Here is a 15,358-nt window from a genome sequence, read left to right on the forward strand (position 1 = left end):
TATTTAAATATATTGTATGCGTGTGTAATTTATCTTATTTTAGTAATAATAATTTCAGATTATTATTATTAAATAATTAACAATAATATCCAATATCTGAATGTACTTTCACCTGCTGAGCCTTGATCCATTTAGCAACAGCAGCAACAATCTTTGCTTTGGCGATCTTTTCCCATCAAATACGCTGAACAGCGTGGCTATAGTATCTGCTTCAACATTCTCCTTCGTCTGTTAGATATCCCAACCTCTGAAATCATTTTTCTTGTGAAGGTTTCTTGTTGGAAGCCTTTTGCTGAGAAGTCCTCTGATCACAACTGGCTGTGCTTGGTAGGACCAGCCCATCTGTCCCTTGTCAGTTTTCCAGCTCTGATCCAGGCAGCTCTGATTCTCTTCACTTCAGAAAAGTAGTGCAGACTAACGGATAACAAAATAGTAACATGGAGAAACTTGGCTATAATATGTTCAGCCTTCCTGTTATCTGCTAAAAGTCTTGCTCTCTCCTGCCCTCTCTCGCTTCATAAAAGAATTGCAGGCATGTTTTGACAGTTTCTACAAAATAATTTCATTTAAATAGCTTCTTAGATCTGTGATTCCTGTGAGTTTGAGTCTCCTTCACAGTAAAGGTTCATTTATGCTTAATGTTAGGTGCACAGACTCATACAGGCTGATTCTTCTGCATTAATTTAAGGTATAGTTTTTGTTTGTCATCAAGGAGCCTGAAGATCCTTACCCAAACACAATAGATGGAGCAATACCATTAGTAATCCTGGGCACAATGTGATGCAGTATAGCTCTGATGCGATTAGCAAAAGGAAGGAAGAAGAAGAGGATGATAGAAATGGTGGAACTTCTCAATCCACATGCCACAATGCATTTAACAGCCACATAGACCACCTCCGCCTATTGCTAGGCCTGTTTTTAGGCCTTTTTCTAAGAATGTACATTAAGATTTCCTCCACCGTCACCATTTTCTATAGACACATGGATATAAAAATTTAGGCCGATATCAATATCCAATATTGATATCCAATATTGATATCGCTGTTATGGCCGGTTACCGATATTATATGTCCTATATATCTCATTACCCTTTAAACACTATTAAAAAATGACCATACTGTTGACATTGCTTCTCTGCTCAGTTAAACACCCTACCATCCTGCCCTGCATCACTACCACTGTCACATGCCCAAACAATCCAAAGCGACATGGCCCAACCCCCTCCCCTCCCGCTCCAGAAACCCATACACAAACAGCAACAACATGGTAATAAATATCGGTTATTATAATCGGCCCAGTTTTCCATATCGGACCGATACCGATATGTTAAAAAATGACCAACATCGGCCAATACCGATGTCAATGCCAATAGAGATATCATGCATCCCTACCATTTTCCTATGAATTCGGAGGCTAACCCAGAACTGTCCTCTAGTGGTGACATTGCTTACAACCATGCCAACTTTTAACACATTCTAAGAATGAGAACAGTGGCATTTGACAACATTACTAATGGGCGGACTTATTTACATGCAAAAAGGGAGCATAAATTGGCCTTAACATTGTCTACCCCCAAAGGTTTTGTTACTACAACCTGGTGATAAAAATCTCAACACTATGGTGCAATTTTTGAATTTCCGAGCAGCTGGTCCCAAGTGAATAAACTAAAAATTGTCCTATTCATGTCGCTCTCTGATTTCTCTGTGCATCTCTAAACTTTATTATAGTTTCCTATTATGACAAGCAAACTCCACACTTTGCTCAATAGTTTTGGATTTCATATAGCCGTGCAGGTCATTCAGTTCAGTATGTAGTGTTTTGTGAAACTGCTGACCTTTTTCTGGGCATACAGAAACCCACTGGGCTCTGAAGAATTACCGGCTGCACTGTTTTCAATGACTAAGACCTTACCTAAACACATGCCCGCAAGTCCAGAATGCCAAAGGTCCTAAAGGCCAGCTCGGACAGAGTCTGATTTTTATTCTCTGACTCTGTGTTAAACATAGTTGGACTCCTATCCTATCACTTAGATCCCAGGTGTGATGGGCTGCAGTGTCCTAATGGTGGCATTGGAAGAGGCTGCTGGCAGGATTCCAAGGCACCTTGTCAACAGTTGTGATTAATCTGCTGCTCGCCCTGAATCACTGCTATTTTCTTTGTTTTAAAGCTGGTGGAATTCGTCAGCAGACTTTCAGACCCAACCTGTTGAGCCAGCCAGTGAGCCTTATATTTGGCACTGAACAGAATAGTTCTCGTTAATGTGTTGTTGGGTTTTTTTTCGTACCAAATGCTCCCCATAAATGAATCCCTTTCATCTTAATGACAGGTATATCATTAGTTAAAGATGCATAGTTAAATTTTTTCCTATTTCTAGGTCGTTAAAAATTGCAGCAGCCTGTAACCTGTTATTTTAACCTTTAAATTAACACAGGTCACCATCTAAATGGTGTGTTATGACGTCAGTGTTGCATTCATTAGAATTTTTTTTAAAGTTTTCTCCCTAACTGCCTTTGCATACTTTCATGTATATGTTACATCAGTTATTGGCATAAATGTTCCTTTTTCTAACGTCATCAGATTGCAGCTAAACATATCATTTGTCACATGGATAGTAATGTCAATGTTTCCATAGATGGTTTTTGTTTTTCTCAGCTTTTTTGTGGCATTTTTTTCTTGATATGTCCAGACCTTTTGGTATTTATAGATGCTTTACCAAACTACCTTAATTTATTCATCATATTTTGTGTTTTCTACATTTTATTGAAGCAGAATGATGCAAACCAACCTTTTATCTTAACCTCTCTTCCATTTTTCTTGGTTGCACACATCTCTGACACTGGCTTTAGATTGCTTTTGAACTTAAGAATAAAACCTACATTTAGTTTAGGTAGATCAGGTAGAAAGTAAGTGATGCTATGTTTTATGTATATAGTGAGGAGAGGAAAGGTGATTGTGATGAGAGCAGAAATAGGAAACCTTTGTCTGCCAGACCAAAGGAATGTGGCCGTTGGTTTCCACTAACGTCAAACACACATGCAGGGCTCATTTGGATGGCATTGTCTCTGTCTCCACCTGCTTACATATAAAAAGGACAAACATGCTAACTACTTAATATAAGGCAATGTTAAATAGCCCCCACTCTGTAATTATCATGCTGGATTGAGTGAAGACTCTCCTATCTTGAATGCATGTCTTCTATTTTAGGTGACCACAAGGACCCTGAGCTTGGGATTTCCATAACAGTTTCTCAGTCTATGCATCGTTCCTTGTTGTGATTTATAGATGAAAACAACATTGTAATCAGTTTGACTTGTAGCGCTCATATTATTGTCTTATATGTTCTTTAAATTTGTTTCTTTGGACTTTTTTGTTACTCTGTAAAACACCTTTTCGTTACAGGTACCAACTCAAACTTTGTGCGATATTTCAAGCTTTTATTTCTGTTTATTTGCATGATTATGGCTTAAAGCTATTGAAACCCATAATTCAGTAACTAGGTAAACTACAGCCTCGAGAGGGTTGTATCAAGACTACAACTCCCACATTCCTTGTGTTAAGCCAGTCATGAACCAAAGCCATCAGAAACGTCCTACCTGGGATGAGGAGAAAAAGGGCTAAACTGTTGTTCATTGGCCTAAAGTTGTCTTTACAGATGATTCAATTCAATTCAGTTTTATTTATATAGCGCCAATTCACAACACATGTTGTCTCAAGGCACTTCACAACAGTCAGGTACATACATTCCAATTAATCCAATTAATTGAACAGTGCAGTCGGAGTTAGCTTTTTATTCAAATTGGATAAAACGTTTTTCTATCTAAGGAAACCCAGCAGATTGCATCCACTCAGTGACTTGCAGCATTCCCTCCTCCCGGATGAGCATGTAGAGACAGTGGACAGTCACTGGTGTTGACTTTGCAGCAATCCCTCATACTGAGCATGCATGTAGCGACAGCAGAGAGGAAAAACTCCCTTTTAACAGGAAGAAACCTCCAGCAGAACCAGGCTCAGTGTGAGCGGCCATCTGCCATGACCGACGGGGTTTGAGAGAACAGAGCAGAGACACAAAAAGAACACAGAAGCACTGATCCAGAAGTACTTTCTATGGGAAGGAAAAGTAAATGTTAATGGATGTAGCTCCTTTAGTCGTTTCACCTAGAAAGAAAGAACAGATAAACTCTGAGCCGGTTTTCAATGTTAGAGTCTGAAAGAGAGCACATATAATTAGTTACAGTAAAAGCTCAGTCAATTTCCATGTCTAGGAGAGAGAAAGGGTTAAACACTAAAAGACAGGGCTATGTGGATCATCGGTAGAGGGTGAGCATTAAGTTGTTGCCAGCAGAAGCTCGGACGATTCCCCTCTCCAGAAAGGTGTCACAGGCAGGCACAGAGCCAGGCCAGGTGTAGCTTCTAGGAAGAGAAAAGAGAGAGAAAATGAAGTTAAAAACTGAAATAACAGCAAATAATGCAAAATTGGAGAGTAGTGTGAGAATGTAGCGAAGAGGATGAAAGTGGTCGTTATGTCCTTCAGCAGCCTAAGCCTATAGCAGCATAACTACACAGATAGTTTCAGTTCAGATTATTTAGTTAAGCGGCGCTTATTTACAACAATGTCGTCTCAAGGCAGCTCACAAAGGGTCCCACCGATGGTCATTGTTATACTAAAAACCACAAGGATTGGGATACCTCCCTCTGTCAGACTGATTATAACCATTGGATGATCAGTGATGATTTTGGGTCCATGTCATCTGCTGGTGTTGGTCAGCTGGGTTTTATCAAATCTAAAGTCGAGGCAGCTGTCTACCAGGATATTTTAGAGTACTTCTTGCTTCTCTCTTCTGATAAATATTATGTAGATGATTGTATTTTCCAGTAGGACTTGGTACCTGTCTACACTGGCAAAGGTGCCAAAAGCTCTTTCAGTGACCATGGTGTTCCTGTGCTTGATTGACCAGCAAACTGGCCTGACCTGAACCCCATACCGAATCTATGGATTATTGTCAAGAGTTAGATCAGATACACCAGAGCCAACTGTGCAGATGATCTAAAGGCTGATGTCAGAGCAACCTGAGCTTCCATTGTACCTCAACAGAGCCAAGGGCTGATCACCTCCATGCCACGTTGCATTGATGCAGTAATTCATGCATAGGAGTCCCCAACCGAGTCCCGAATGCATGTACCGTACAGTGCAGGAACATACTTTTTAACAGTAGTGACAATCCTGCAGCATCCTTTTTTTTTATCGGCTTGATCTAGTATTTGATCATCTGCAGAATTTCATTTTCGGTTTTTAATAATAGTAAGCCATAATTGTCAAAATGAACAGAAAAAGAATAAACCTCTCTCTGTAAAGAATCAATTAAATTTTCCTTTTTGTGCTGAATTACTGAGTTTATTTTAGATGATATTCCAGTTTATAAAGATGCATGGCATAAAGAGCCTTTTTCAGCATTGTCTAGATAAAAAAAAGTTTTACTTATTGTACTTTTCCATGAAATTGTACTTTTTTGTTTATATTGTGTGTAGTAACTTGTAACTGATGCTCACAGCTGAACCTTTGCACCCCTCTGAACTTGCACTAATCACTTTTAAATTATATTACTGTAAGCTTTTTAATATGGTCGTACAGATGCATGTTCAAGGTATTAGAAAAGTATTGTCTATTGTTGAGAAAGCAGGCTGCCAACACAAACCATTGCCACATCTGGTTATGGGCTGTTGCATCCTCCCTCATCCTTAGTCACTGACTAAGCTCCTCTGAGAATGCACAGGAACCCACATGGTACGGCCTCTGTACCATACCATCAAGTCATTGTTCTGAATTCTTCAGGGTTCTTTTTGGATCAAACAGGAAGGACCTTCAGAAAGCAAAGCCTCATGCATCTACTTGCCCCAAACCTCCTATAAGGAATGCTCTTACTGTAGCTCTGCAGATTGCACAGATTAGTTTCTGTGCTCCAGTAGATTGTCGGTCTTGTACTTGCCACATGTGCAGCCATAACACCGACCCCCCAGTTGTTGTGGATGCGACAATGATTGCAAGAGGTGACAAAAATAAACCAAGAAAAGCAGCAGAAATGTGTCAACAGTGCAGCAGACGAAGGAGAATAAGAGGCCGTGTGGCTGTCAGGCAAAAATTAAAGGGAACAACGGTGAGGGGGAATGATAGTTTGGCAACAGCAGTTGTAATTTTCCCATGAGTGCAACTTATAGTGAGTTTTCATAATCTCTTGTTCATTTTGTGCCCAAGTGTTGTTAGCTCTCTGACAGTGTAATTAGAATGTATAATTTACTTGTGCCTTAAATTATGTTAAAATGAAAAGTCTCCAAACAATTCCATCGAGCAATAACCATGCCCCGCAACAAGTATACAAGCCAGCTGGATTCCCTCACTGGTTCCTCAGTCATGCATGAACACGTCTAACTGGGTTCAGAACTGGAGTGTGGGTAAGGTTTGAGAATAAAAAGGAGGAATGTCACCTTGCAGGCCCTGTACCACACTTACACTGTTCACTTACACAGAGAGGCAAATCCCTGATAATTATTTCGACTGCAGTTTTTTTTTTTTTTTTCTTAATTTCTTTACTCTCTATTTACAAACTTTTAATACAATCTTTAGCTTGCTTATCCACGCTGATACAAGGTGTTTTAAAACAAATTTAATGAAGGAAAACATTGAAAAAGATTATAACAAGTGGATGGATCATAAACTGTTTTCCTCATTTAAAATGAGCCGCCTTTGAGATGAGAAAAGCAAGGCAGTGTGCAAACCTGTTCATATTACAACACGAGCATAAAACGTTGCTGCACCTTTTCCACCTCGCTAGTCGGTAGTTAGAAGCCGACCACCTGTTGCTACATTCTAACCACCAATCTACGTCCACATGGGCAGATTTCGACGTCACTGCGACCCGCCCCCTACGTTTGTTCTTGCTCTCTGATTGGACGAGAGTAACGGAGCAGGGGTGGGAGGATTTTCTGTGAAGTCTACTCAAAGTTTTTCCTTCTCCTGGATCACATCACAAGTGTCTGTGGAACCGAGCCGAGGTTTTTAATTCCTCGGACCTCAATGAGATACGTCTTGAAATATTTTTTATGTTTGTAGGCTATGGTTGGAGATTATTGCTCCGCTTGTTGAGATAAGTTATGCACCCTCACAAAAACCCGAGACCTCCGTTAACAGCGAAAATGGTGATTCAGGCAGTCGGTAAAGTTCTAAGGTAATGCATGTTGTTTTTTAATTTAAGTTCTAATTTAACTGTTGGGAGGAATTTATTACATTATTTTTGTTACAGTTGTATGTTGTATGCCAAATACTCTTAGTCGACTAAACGTTTTTGTTTTTTACCGAAACTGTTGTAGAAACAGCGCTTTATTTCGCATATGGACGCGAGTTTACGCCACGTATCAGTGAGTCTGCGTCGCTCCAGATACGAAAACTAGCGCCTCGGTAGCGAGCCATAAATCCCCCGTCGCTTCAGTGTTTCAGTAATTACACAAGAGCCCCTGGTTCCGGGGGGTCACCGCAGTGATGAAGACAATGAAGAGGGGAGAAAAGTTGCCAGGAAGTCTCCTTTCTTTTCCTGTTCTCCCTAAAAAGACTCGATACGACCAAGACTAATGGAACACCTTTCTGATGTAGTCTAACGATATATTTAAGGGAGAAAGGACTTTGGTGACAGAAGAGGAAATATTTAAATTGGAAATCTCTAGTGATAGGTTAGAAGAGAAGAAAAAGGGAAAAGATTTTTATATCAAAGTATAGATTTTTATTCACATGTTGGGGGTTGTTATTTGAGGAAGCTATAACTGGTGACATTTAAAAAAGGAGAATATTTACAGAGCATTTTTTTTTAGGCAACAAGTTAAAAAAAGAAATATTTTAGAAGTATTTGAGGAAGCTATAACTGGTGACATTTAAAAAAGGAGAATATTTACAGAGCATTTTTTTTAGGCAACAAGTTAAAAAAAGAAATATTTTAGAAGTAAATATTTTGGGTGGAAAATGGAGGATTTAAAGGATGCATCACATGTTTTGTCTTAAAAACTAAATGTTAATAAAAATGTTATAGGACTAAAGGTAAAACACATTAGTCATATTTGCTATTTTTCTACATCATAAAACCAGTTTTGTTCCTATCTGTAAACACTTTAATCTATATTTATGTGCATAAAACTTGATTTTGTAGAATGCGTTCTATCCACTGCCCTCTAAAGGTTATAAACTGATGAAGCTGCGTTCACACTTAACGAATGTAAATGTGGTTGTCTGACAAACTAGTATTCCATTTAACTCCAATCCAACTCCAAACTTAACCATTCTTACCAAAGATGCACCGATCGGGCTTCCTGGCCATTACCGATTTCCTGGTTTTCTTTGAAGTCTGACCCATTAATTTGATTCTCAACATTTACTACCAATTCCTGATATAGTCTCATAAAGAGAAGGTTCTGCTGCAGCTAGTGGGATGTGAATCGAACAGAAAGTAAGGTATTTGGTGTTTGGACGATTTTCCTTTTAAAAGTCAATCAGTTGCTGATTGATTGTTGTCTGTTCCTAATTTAGTCACCATTTTGACTTTGTTCCTTCAGGGGACAGGCTTTCTTGTGAATGCCAAGAAGTTTCCTCTTACCTTTCAAGTCAGGGAAGAGGTGTGTTTTTCCAGCAGCAGGCCAAGGGGCAAATGCCTTAAGATGAATTCTTTTGCAGCACAGTAGTAGTGTGAATATTGATGGTGAGGTTATCATTCATTAAATTGGATCTCCTAACATTGTGTAAGCAGAATTCAGAGAGCTGAACTGAAGGATTATTCTATGCCGTCATGTTTGTTACACGACCAGCAACAGGTAGTAGCAAGTCTTGCTACACCTATTATTCAGGAAGGCCAACGTCGTTATTTAGAAATCAGCAACTCACTGAGGAAATACAACAGAATCAAATTCAAGTCAGGAGGCTTGACACATTTCTTGAGGGGAAAACAAAAGCAAAAGTGACTTTGCCAATGATTACAAGGAAGAAAGTTAGGCGTTTTATAAGAATGATAAGGGTTATTAACCTGGTTATAGCGTATCTTTTAATGTGTGTCCTTCTCCAGTAAATTGTTGAATACCTTTTAAGTTGGAAGCAGTTATAAAGACAAGCGGGAAAGATGGAGAAATAAACTTAGACTTTGGCCCATTTGAGGGCAACGATCTACCCTCATAAAATCTAAACAGCTTGAACAGTTAGGGAAAAACAGAAACTCTTCTTCCATGCATCACATTTAACCATCTGATCAACTAATTTTTTTTAGATTTACAGAAAGCATGCAGAGAAACATTATTGTACCTCATATTCCTGCTTTTAAATTTACATTTAAAATCCTTAAGGAATCAATTTGTCTCTTTGGGTCGCAGATCCCCCATCTTCACATACATGTGTGTTGTGATGTTGATGAGACCCCATTATGGTGCAGGCAGGGGGTTCCCCTGTGCACACCATTGGTCCTTAGTCTGTGAATGGGATGTAGGACAGAATGGCCAGGGGAATGTGGGATCGTCAGAACTGGGATGGCTAACGTTAGCGGCTAAAAACTCCTTGATTGTCTGTCTGTAATTAGTTAAAACTATGCTGAATGTAGAGAAACTACTCTGACTACTACTTTGTGTCATAGAGTTGAGCAACACAGGGCTGAGTATTTATTTAGTCCAAAGCCATGTCCCTTTTTTAGCCACTGTGATGGCTACTGCGGTTTAGCTCCGGTCTGGTCTGGACTGCCTGCATTTCCTGTGTTTGTGGTTTTCAGGGTGAAAAGAGTCTTTTGGTGTGGACCGTCAAAGTAGATTAGTGGCCCAGGGACAACTGAAGTTCCTAACACTGCTCTTTTTACAAACTGGGTCATTCAGTCACTTCTTTTATTGCAGTTTTGAAATAATTACCATATTTATCTAGCTGACAGTTGCTGGGTTTATCACAGGCAGATGATCTCTAAGATCTTGTAAGCCATCGGACCCCTGACTGTATCATAAACACCACATTTATTTAGAGACGTGACTAAATTAGAATGAATATATCCCGTTCATTTTAAAACAACACCCCAAACTGTTGTTGCTTTGCCTTTTTAACACGACTGCATTTTATTTGTGAAGAGGGCTTTCATTGGTTAGTTATTTCATGAAATATTTAGAAAAATCCCTTAAATCTTTTGTACAGTGTTGAGTATGAGAGAACTTTGAGATAAGATGGTTGTCAGTGTTACTTTCTTTGGACTACATTGAGTGCATCCATATGCCAGTACTTAAACACCCCTTCCATCCACAGAGCCAATTTAGGCAACGGTTGTGCAATATTTGGCTTGGCAGGAGCCCCAAGCTTCAGGGGAAATTCATTACATGGAGGTTATTAAACAGGTGTCAGTTCAGTAAAATAGTTTCCATACAAAATAAAGTTAATAAAAAGTGATGAGCCTAAAGCACTAATCTTAGTCCAAGGGCTTAGGGAAGAGGGAGCTGTTCAGGTGCAAATTGTTATACTTTTATGAAAGCACTTAAGCTGAATTTTCTGCATGCCTCTGGGATGTGCTTCCAGGATAAATTGGAACCAGGTTTTGGTAAAAAGACTGGATTGGGTTTTGCTCTTCATTTTTAACCTAGCTGTACCCAGCTAGCCCTCGTTTGCCACATAGAGCGACAAATATTTGCAGCAGCCGGAGGCTAGGCAGATGAATGTTTGAACTGCCTTCGCTGGACGCGCACTCGCTTGAACAAACATCGCTTCTCAAACCAGACAGAACTCGCTTCTTGTCGGTTATCTCGGAGGGTCTGGTTGGATAAGGCTGGGGTTGGACGCAGCTGTTGGGACCAGCTGGACCATGAAAAGTGAGTGTGGCTTCTGTGAAAGGCACAGGTGTGTGTGTGTGTGTGTGTGTGTGTGTGTGTGTGTTTAGTGGGGGACACAAGAGGAAAGGTAGTAAAGGGGGAGGTGGTGTTGCTGGGAAAAGTGAGAGGGGGAAAGTGACAAACATTCCGAGTTGAACAGCTGTCGGGTCGGTTGCTCTGACCTCTGTATCACCCAACAATAAATGTCTTTTTCTAGTGTAGCTCTGACCAATTTCCCATCTTCTTTGAGAACTTGGCCTTTAATGTACAATTTTGACCCATTCCACCCAAAGAACACGCTGTTGGTTGAATTGTTTATAGATTAAAGGGGAAATCAGACTGATTTATTGGTGTGTCTTTACCCATTTCCCTGTTCTTCTTACAAGTAAACACCACCCTCGGTTAAAATATGAGGTGGTGGTTTGATTAGCTTTCCTAGATCGTCATGGATTTACTCCTACTGGTGCCAGACAGGCTGTGGCTCTCTACAGTCCAAAAACATGTGCCTGACCTCACTTTTTCTCAAATTTTGCTTTCTGCTCTGCCCAGATCTGGTGTGGAAAAAGAGACATCTGAAGCCTTTTATGGTAAAAGCTTTTACCAAGAACAGTCAAATCTTTGTGCTATGCATGCCCAGATAAGTGCTGGTGTAGGGCAAGTTTTCTGTACCCTAAAATAAATGTAATGAGTTAACAATTTCATCCCCCCACCTAGAAGTATGGACGCTAGAAATGGAGGAGTTTGTTTGGAAAATAATGAAGCTGCTTAGAGTAGAGCAGAGCCGGAAATGGGTGTGAAACACTGTTTTTAAAAGGACCCTTTTGATAAGCGTTGGTCAGTTTTTCCGAGATGCTTTGCAAAAACCTTTAGAGAGTTATGAGAGCTGACAGTATCGGCAGCTGAAGCTCGTTCCTTGGGAAAACCCTTTCACATGATAGAACATGTATTTCGCAGCAGACAACCACATGAATCGGTCTGCACCCTCATGAGCAGGTGGAGAATGATCGTTTGATCAGATGGAGAAATGACAGACATTCTAAACAGTGAATTAGGACAGATGAAAGGAAATGGACTGAAGCTTTCGACCCTGAAAATTTGGATGTTTTAAAAGGTTAGATGGCAGCCGCACAGTAGTCCAAACAAAAAGAAAATCCTTCAGTCCAAGATTAGATGTTGGGAAAATGAATCCCAGGGAATTAAGTAATCACCAGCCACCAATGTTACCTTTAGCGTCCTTGAATTTTAATTGAAGCTGCAGCAACCTCAACTGGTGTGTGATTGGAGGGAGAGATGAAAACTTCAAAAAACAATAAATGAGAACCTGTGGTTGTGCAAGTCTGGGTCCCTCGGTCAATAACGGCTTCACGGGAATTGAAAAGGCAATTTACCTCTGCCAGGTCTGATGAATTAGACAACTGCAAGCACATGAAAAAGGACGGGGGGCAGGTTTTAAATGTTTACAAAGTTAGCTGGCCGCAGGCCCTGTGTGCAGCTACATGCTGACATTCCCCTCCCGTGTTTGCCAAGGTAGAAAAGCAAGGCAACGCTTCTTGAGGAGGGAATTAAACTGCAGAGGGCTTTCTCAATGCCAGAAAGCACCGTGCCTCTCGGTCCTGTCATGTTTTGAAAGTGTTTATTTGTTTCCATGGTTATCAGCTGGACTTTTGTCAATTTAACTCCCCCCTCCTCCTTTCCTTTCACCTTCTTTCTTACATTTCTTCCCTCTAAAACTGTCTATTGACTCTAGGGTTACATATGTCCTCCTTCTGTTATCCCTGAAGGAAAAAATTGGAAGCATATTCAGGAACCCATTGCTGCGTTTAGATGGTGGGTGTAAGAGATAGACTAGGTTAATGTAGAAAGGCTGGAAGTGGGATCAACAGAAGCATGATGCATTGAAGGAGCTAAGTCAGTCTCCATTTTCCTCATACAAACCCAAACAAACTGTGGACATGAGCCAATCAGGAGCAGGATGGAGACATCGTGAGTACCATGAGCAGGAACTGAGTCGTTAATCAGACAGGAAATGTTTGAACAGAGTACTTATCAGGCAGGATCTCAACCTTTAGTGTTGTACAGAGGGCCGACTGGGCATCAGTCTGTATTATGTGTCGAGGTTTTCAGCCTTTGACCCCACAGCGACCTGCTACTCCTGATGCAGACGAAGGGCAGGAGCCTGAGGGAGGCAAGGTTACAGCTCTGGAAGTAAAGGAAGGGTGTGATATGACATTGTGCTAAAAGTAGCAGTGGAAGCACAACATGCTGTGGACAGGAGTCTGTGTGAAAGTTATACGACCTAATGTAAGGTCAGAGATTGGCAGTAAAGATTATTCTGTGCAACAGTAGGGTCTTTGTGTGGTCTGTGCTGAAGTCACTGTCAAAGTCTGAGTTGTGCAACATTTTTCTTCCTCAAAAGTGTTTATGGATTCATTCTCCCCATGCTTTATAGATCTGTGAATCTGACCTGAGACTATAGTTAAAATGTGTTTGCATGAGGTGTCTTTAACTGAAACTTCCATGAATCCACCATAAATTATTGGGATTCCTTCTGCACAGCTGAATTTAGTCTTACATCTCAGTCTCAAATGCATCACATTTGCCCAAACGAAAAACATTTGCAGCTTTTGAACCTGTCCTCATTTTCTTTGTGTCACAGGAAGTCGAAGACGAAGCCAAATGGAAAGAAACCACCAGCAGAAGAGAAAAAGCAGTATGTGGAGCCAGAGTTCACCAAAATCCGAGTGTTGGAATTCGACCTGAAGGAGCTGGTGGTGCTGCCCAGAGAGATTGACCTCAACGAATGGCTAGCAAGCAACAGTGAGTGACTGAGAACATTAGATAAGTACGAGCATCTAGAGCTCAACAACCGACAGTTATGTAACACTAAAAGAAACCACTAATGTAATTACCAAGCCACTAAAGAGCAATTAAACACAGTAGGCCTTAAGATGAGAGGCGGGGATATTATCTCGTTAAGACAAACTATACCTGAAAGCTTAGGGTTTGCCTCAACTTGTACAGTTTTCCCTTTGGGGCTTGGGGCTGTTTTTTCAAAATATGCACGCACTTATCTTCTGGAGATAAGACGTTCCAAATCTTATCCTCTGGCACAACGCAGGCTTGGCACAGCATCGAAATTGTTCCCACAACACAACACATGTTGTGGGAACAACTCCAACGGTGCACCCTCAGTGCACCGTTGGAGTTTTTAGTAAAATTTAAATTTGACATTAAAAATATCATTATGCGTGGCAGGTTAAGATCCCAAGTGTTATTTGTTGATCTGCTATTTTATCTTTACTTCATTTTTGATGCATTTAATGAATATAAAGAAAGTGATTTTTCAGTATTTGACCTGCCAATCAAAATGTGGCTATCAAGTGAAAACTGTTCATTTTCAATCTCTGATAATTTTTTTGGTGCGGTTAAGATGTTAGATAATTAAGTGACATAAATTAGTTATAATAAGCTTTTACAAAGTTGCAGATCCATATTAAATGATCCAAAATAAGCCCTCACTATATTTAAAGGTGACCTATTATACTTCGTTTTAAACATTTGGGATAGGTCTATGGGCTATACAAAACATGTTAGGTTTTGTGTGAAAAATGTAATTTTCTCAGATAATGAGATTTCACCTCCTCGGTTCCCTTTGTTTGAGCTTCTTTCAGAAGATCAGAGCTGTTAAGGCATATTTATGCAAATTAGCTGTGTCTGGCCAGCACTTCATACACATGAAAATGGCTGCCAGCAGTTATCCGACAACGGGAGAATGTGCATGGACACATGTTGGTCTTTGCAGCAAACAACAGAACATCTGCCTGAAAATCAAGTGTGTGGAGCTCTGTTCAGTTGCTAGTCAGGGGTGGGGCTCAGGTAACATTGCCAGGTGCCAGTGCAAATGTGGCGTCACAATTACACAGCTTTTGAAACCGTGCGTTTTCTAGAAAAAGATAACATATATTTATAGCCAAAAAATGGCTGTATGGGTTTGGACTGTTTGTAGCAGCATTACAGACCTAAATGGAAGTATAAAAACAAGCAAAAAGTGAATTTTGCATAATCCATAATGTGAAGGTTAAACATGAATGAGAAGACTTTTCCCCAGCATGTTTTATGTTCAATGCAAAAAGTTCTGTTTTGTAGTTTTTCTAATGGAAGGCATTATTACTTGTTTGCTGTTGTTAAGCATGCCTTTTCGGGATCATTATATTGTCAACAAGGAAACATTTCTTTGGTTAATTTCCACTGAAGTTGTAAGCTTCAAGTAAACAACTGAATCCCGGATGGAATGTCACCCCACCAGGAAAAAGTACAAGGTTTCACACATCCAACCTGTGAAACCGTTTCTAACAGTGAGCAGCCTCCGCTTTGGCTCGTTTCCCTGTTTGGGAATGCAAACCGAAACTCAGACATTTTTAAGTGACAACACTTGTCTCTTGTTGTTCATAACGGGGAATTGGTAATATTTGTCCAGCCTGGTTTAGTCCTCTGCAGCAGA

At 40.2% G+C, this 15,358-nt stretch overlaps 1 protein-coding gene across 5 annotated transcripts in view; it reads left to right on the forward strand.

The window, feature by feature from the left end:
- mob2a (MOB kinase activator 2a) overlaps nucleotides 1-15,358 on the forward strand; it is an 86,485-nt gene that overhangs the window by 61,411 nt on the left and 9,716 nt on the right. For 3 of the 5 annotated variants that reach the window (XM_047392054.1, XM_047392034.1, XM_047392045.1), the window contains exon 2: nucleotides 13,514-13,674. In XM_047392054.1, coding sequence (XP_047248010.1) covers nucleotides 13,514-13,674 — 161 coding nt within the window. Of the gene's footprint in view, nucleotides 1-6,966; nucleotides 7,221-12,589; nucleotides 12,841-13,513; nucleotides 13,675-15,358 lie in introns of those variants that run through there. The other 2 variants (XM_047392025.1, XM_047392063.1) reach the window with 2 other exon arrangements.

Source organism: Girardinichthys multiradiatus, chromosome 2 (assembly GCF_021462225.1).
Source record: "Girardinichthys multiradiatus isolate DD_20200921_A chromosome 2, DD_fGirMul_XY1, whole genome shotgun sequence".
Lineage (NCBI taxonomy): Eukaryota > Metazoa > Chordata > Actinopteri > Cyprinodontiformes > Goodeidae > Girardinichthys > Girardinichthys multiradiatus.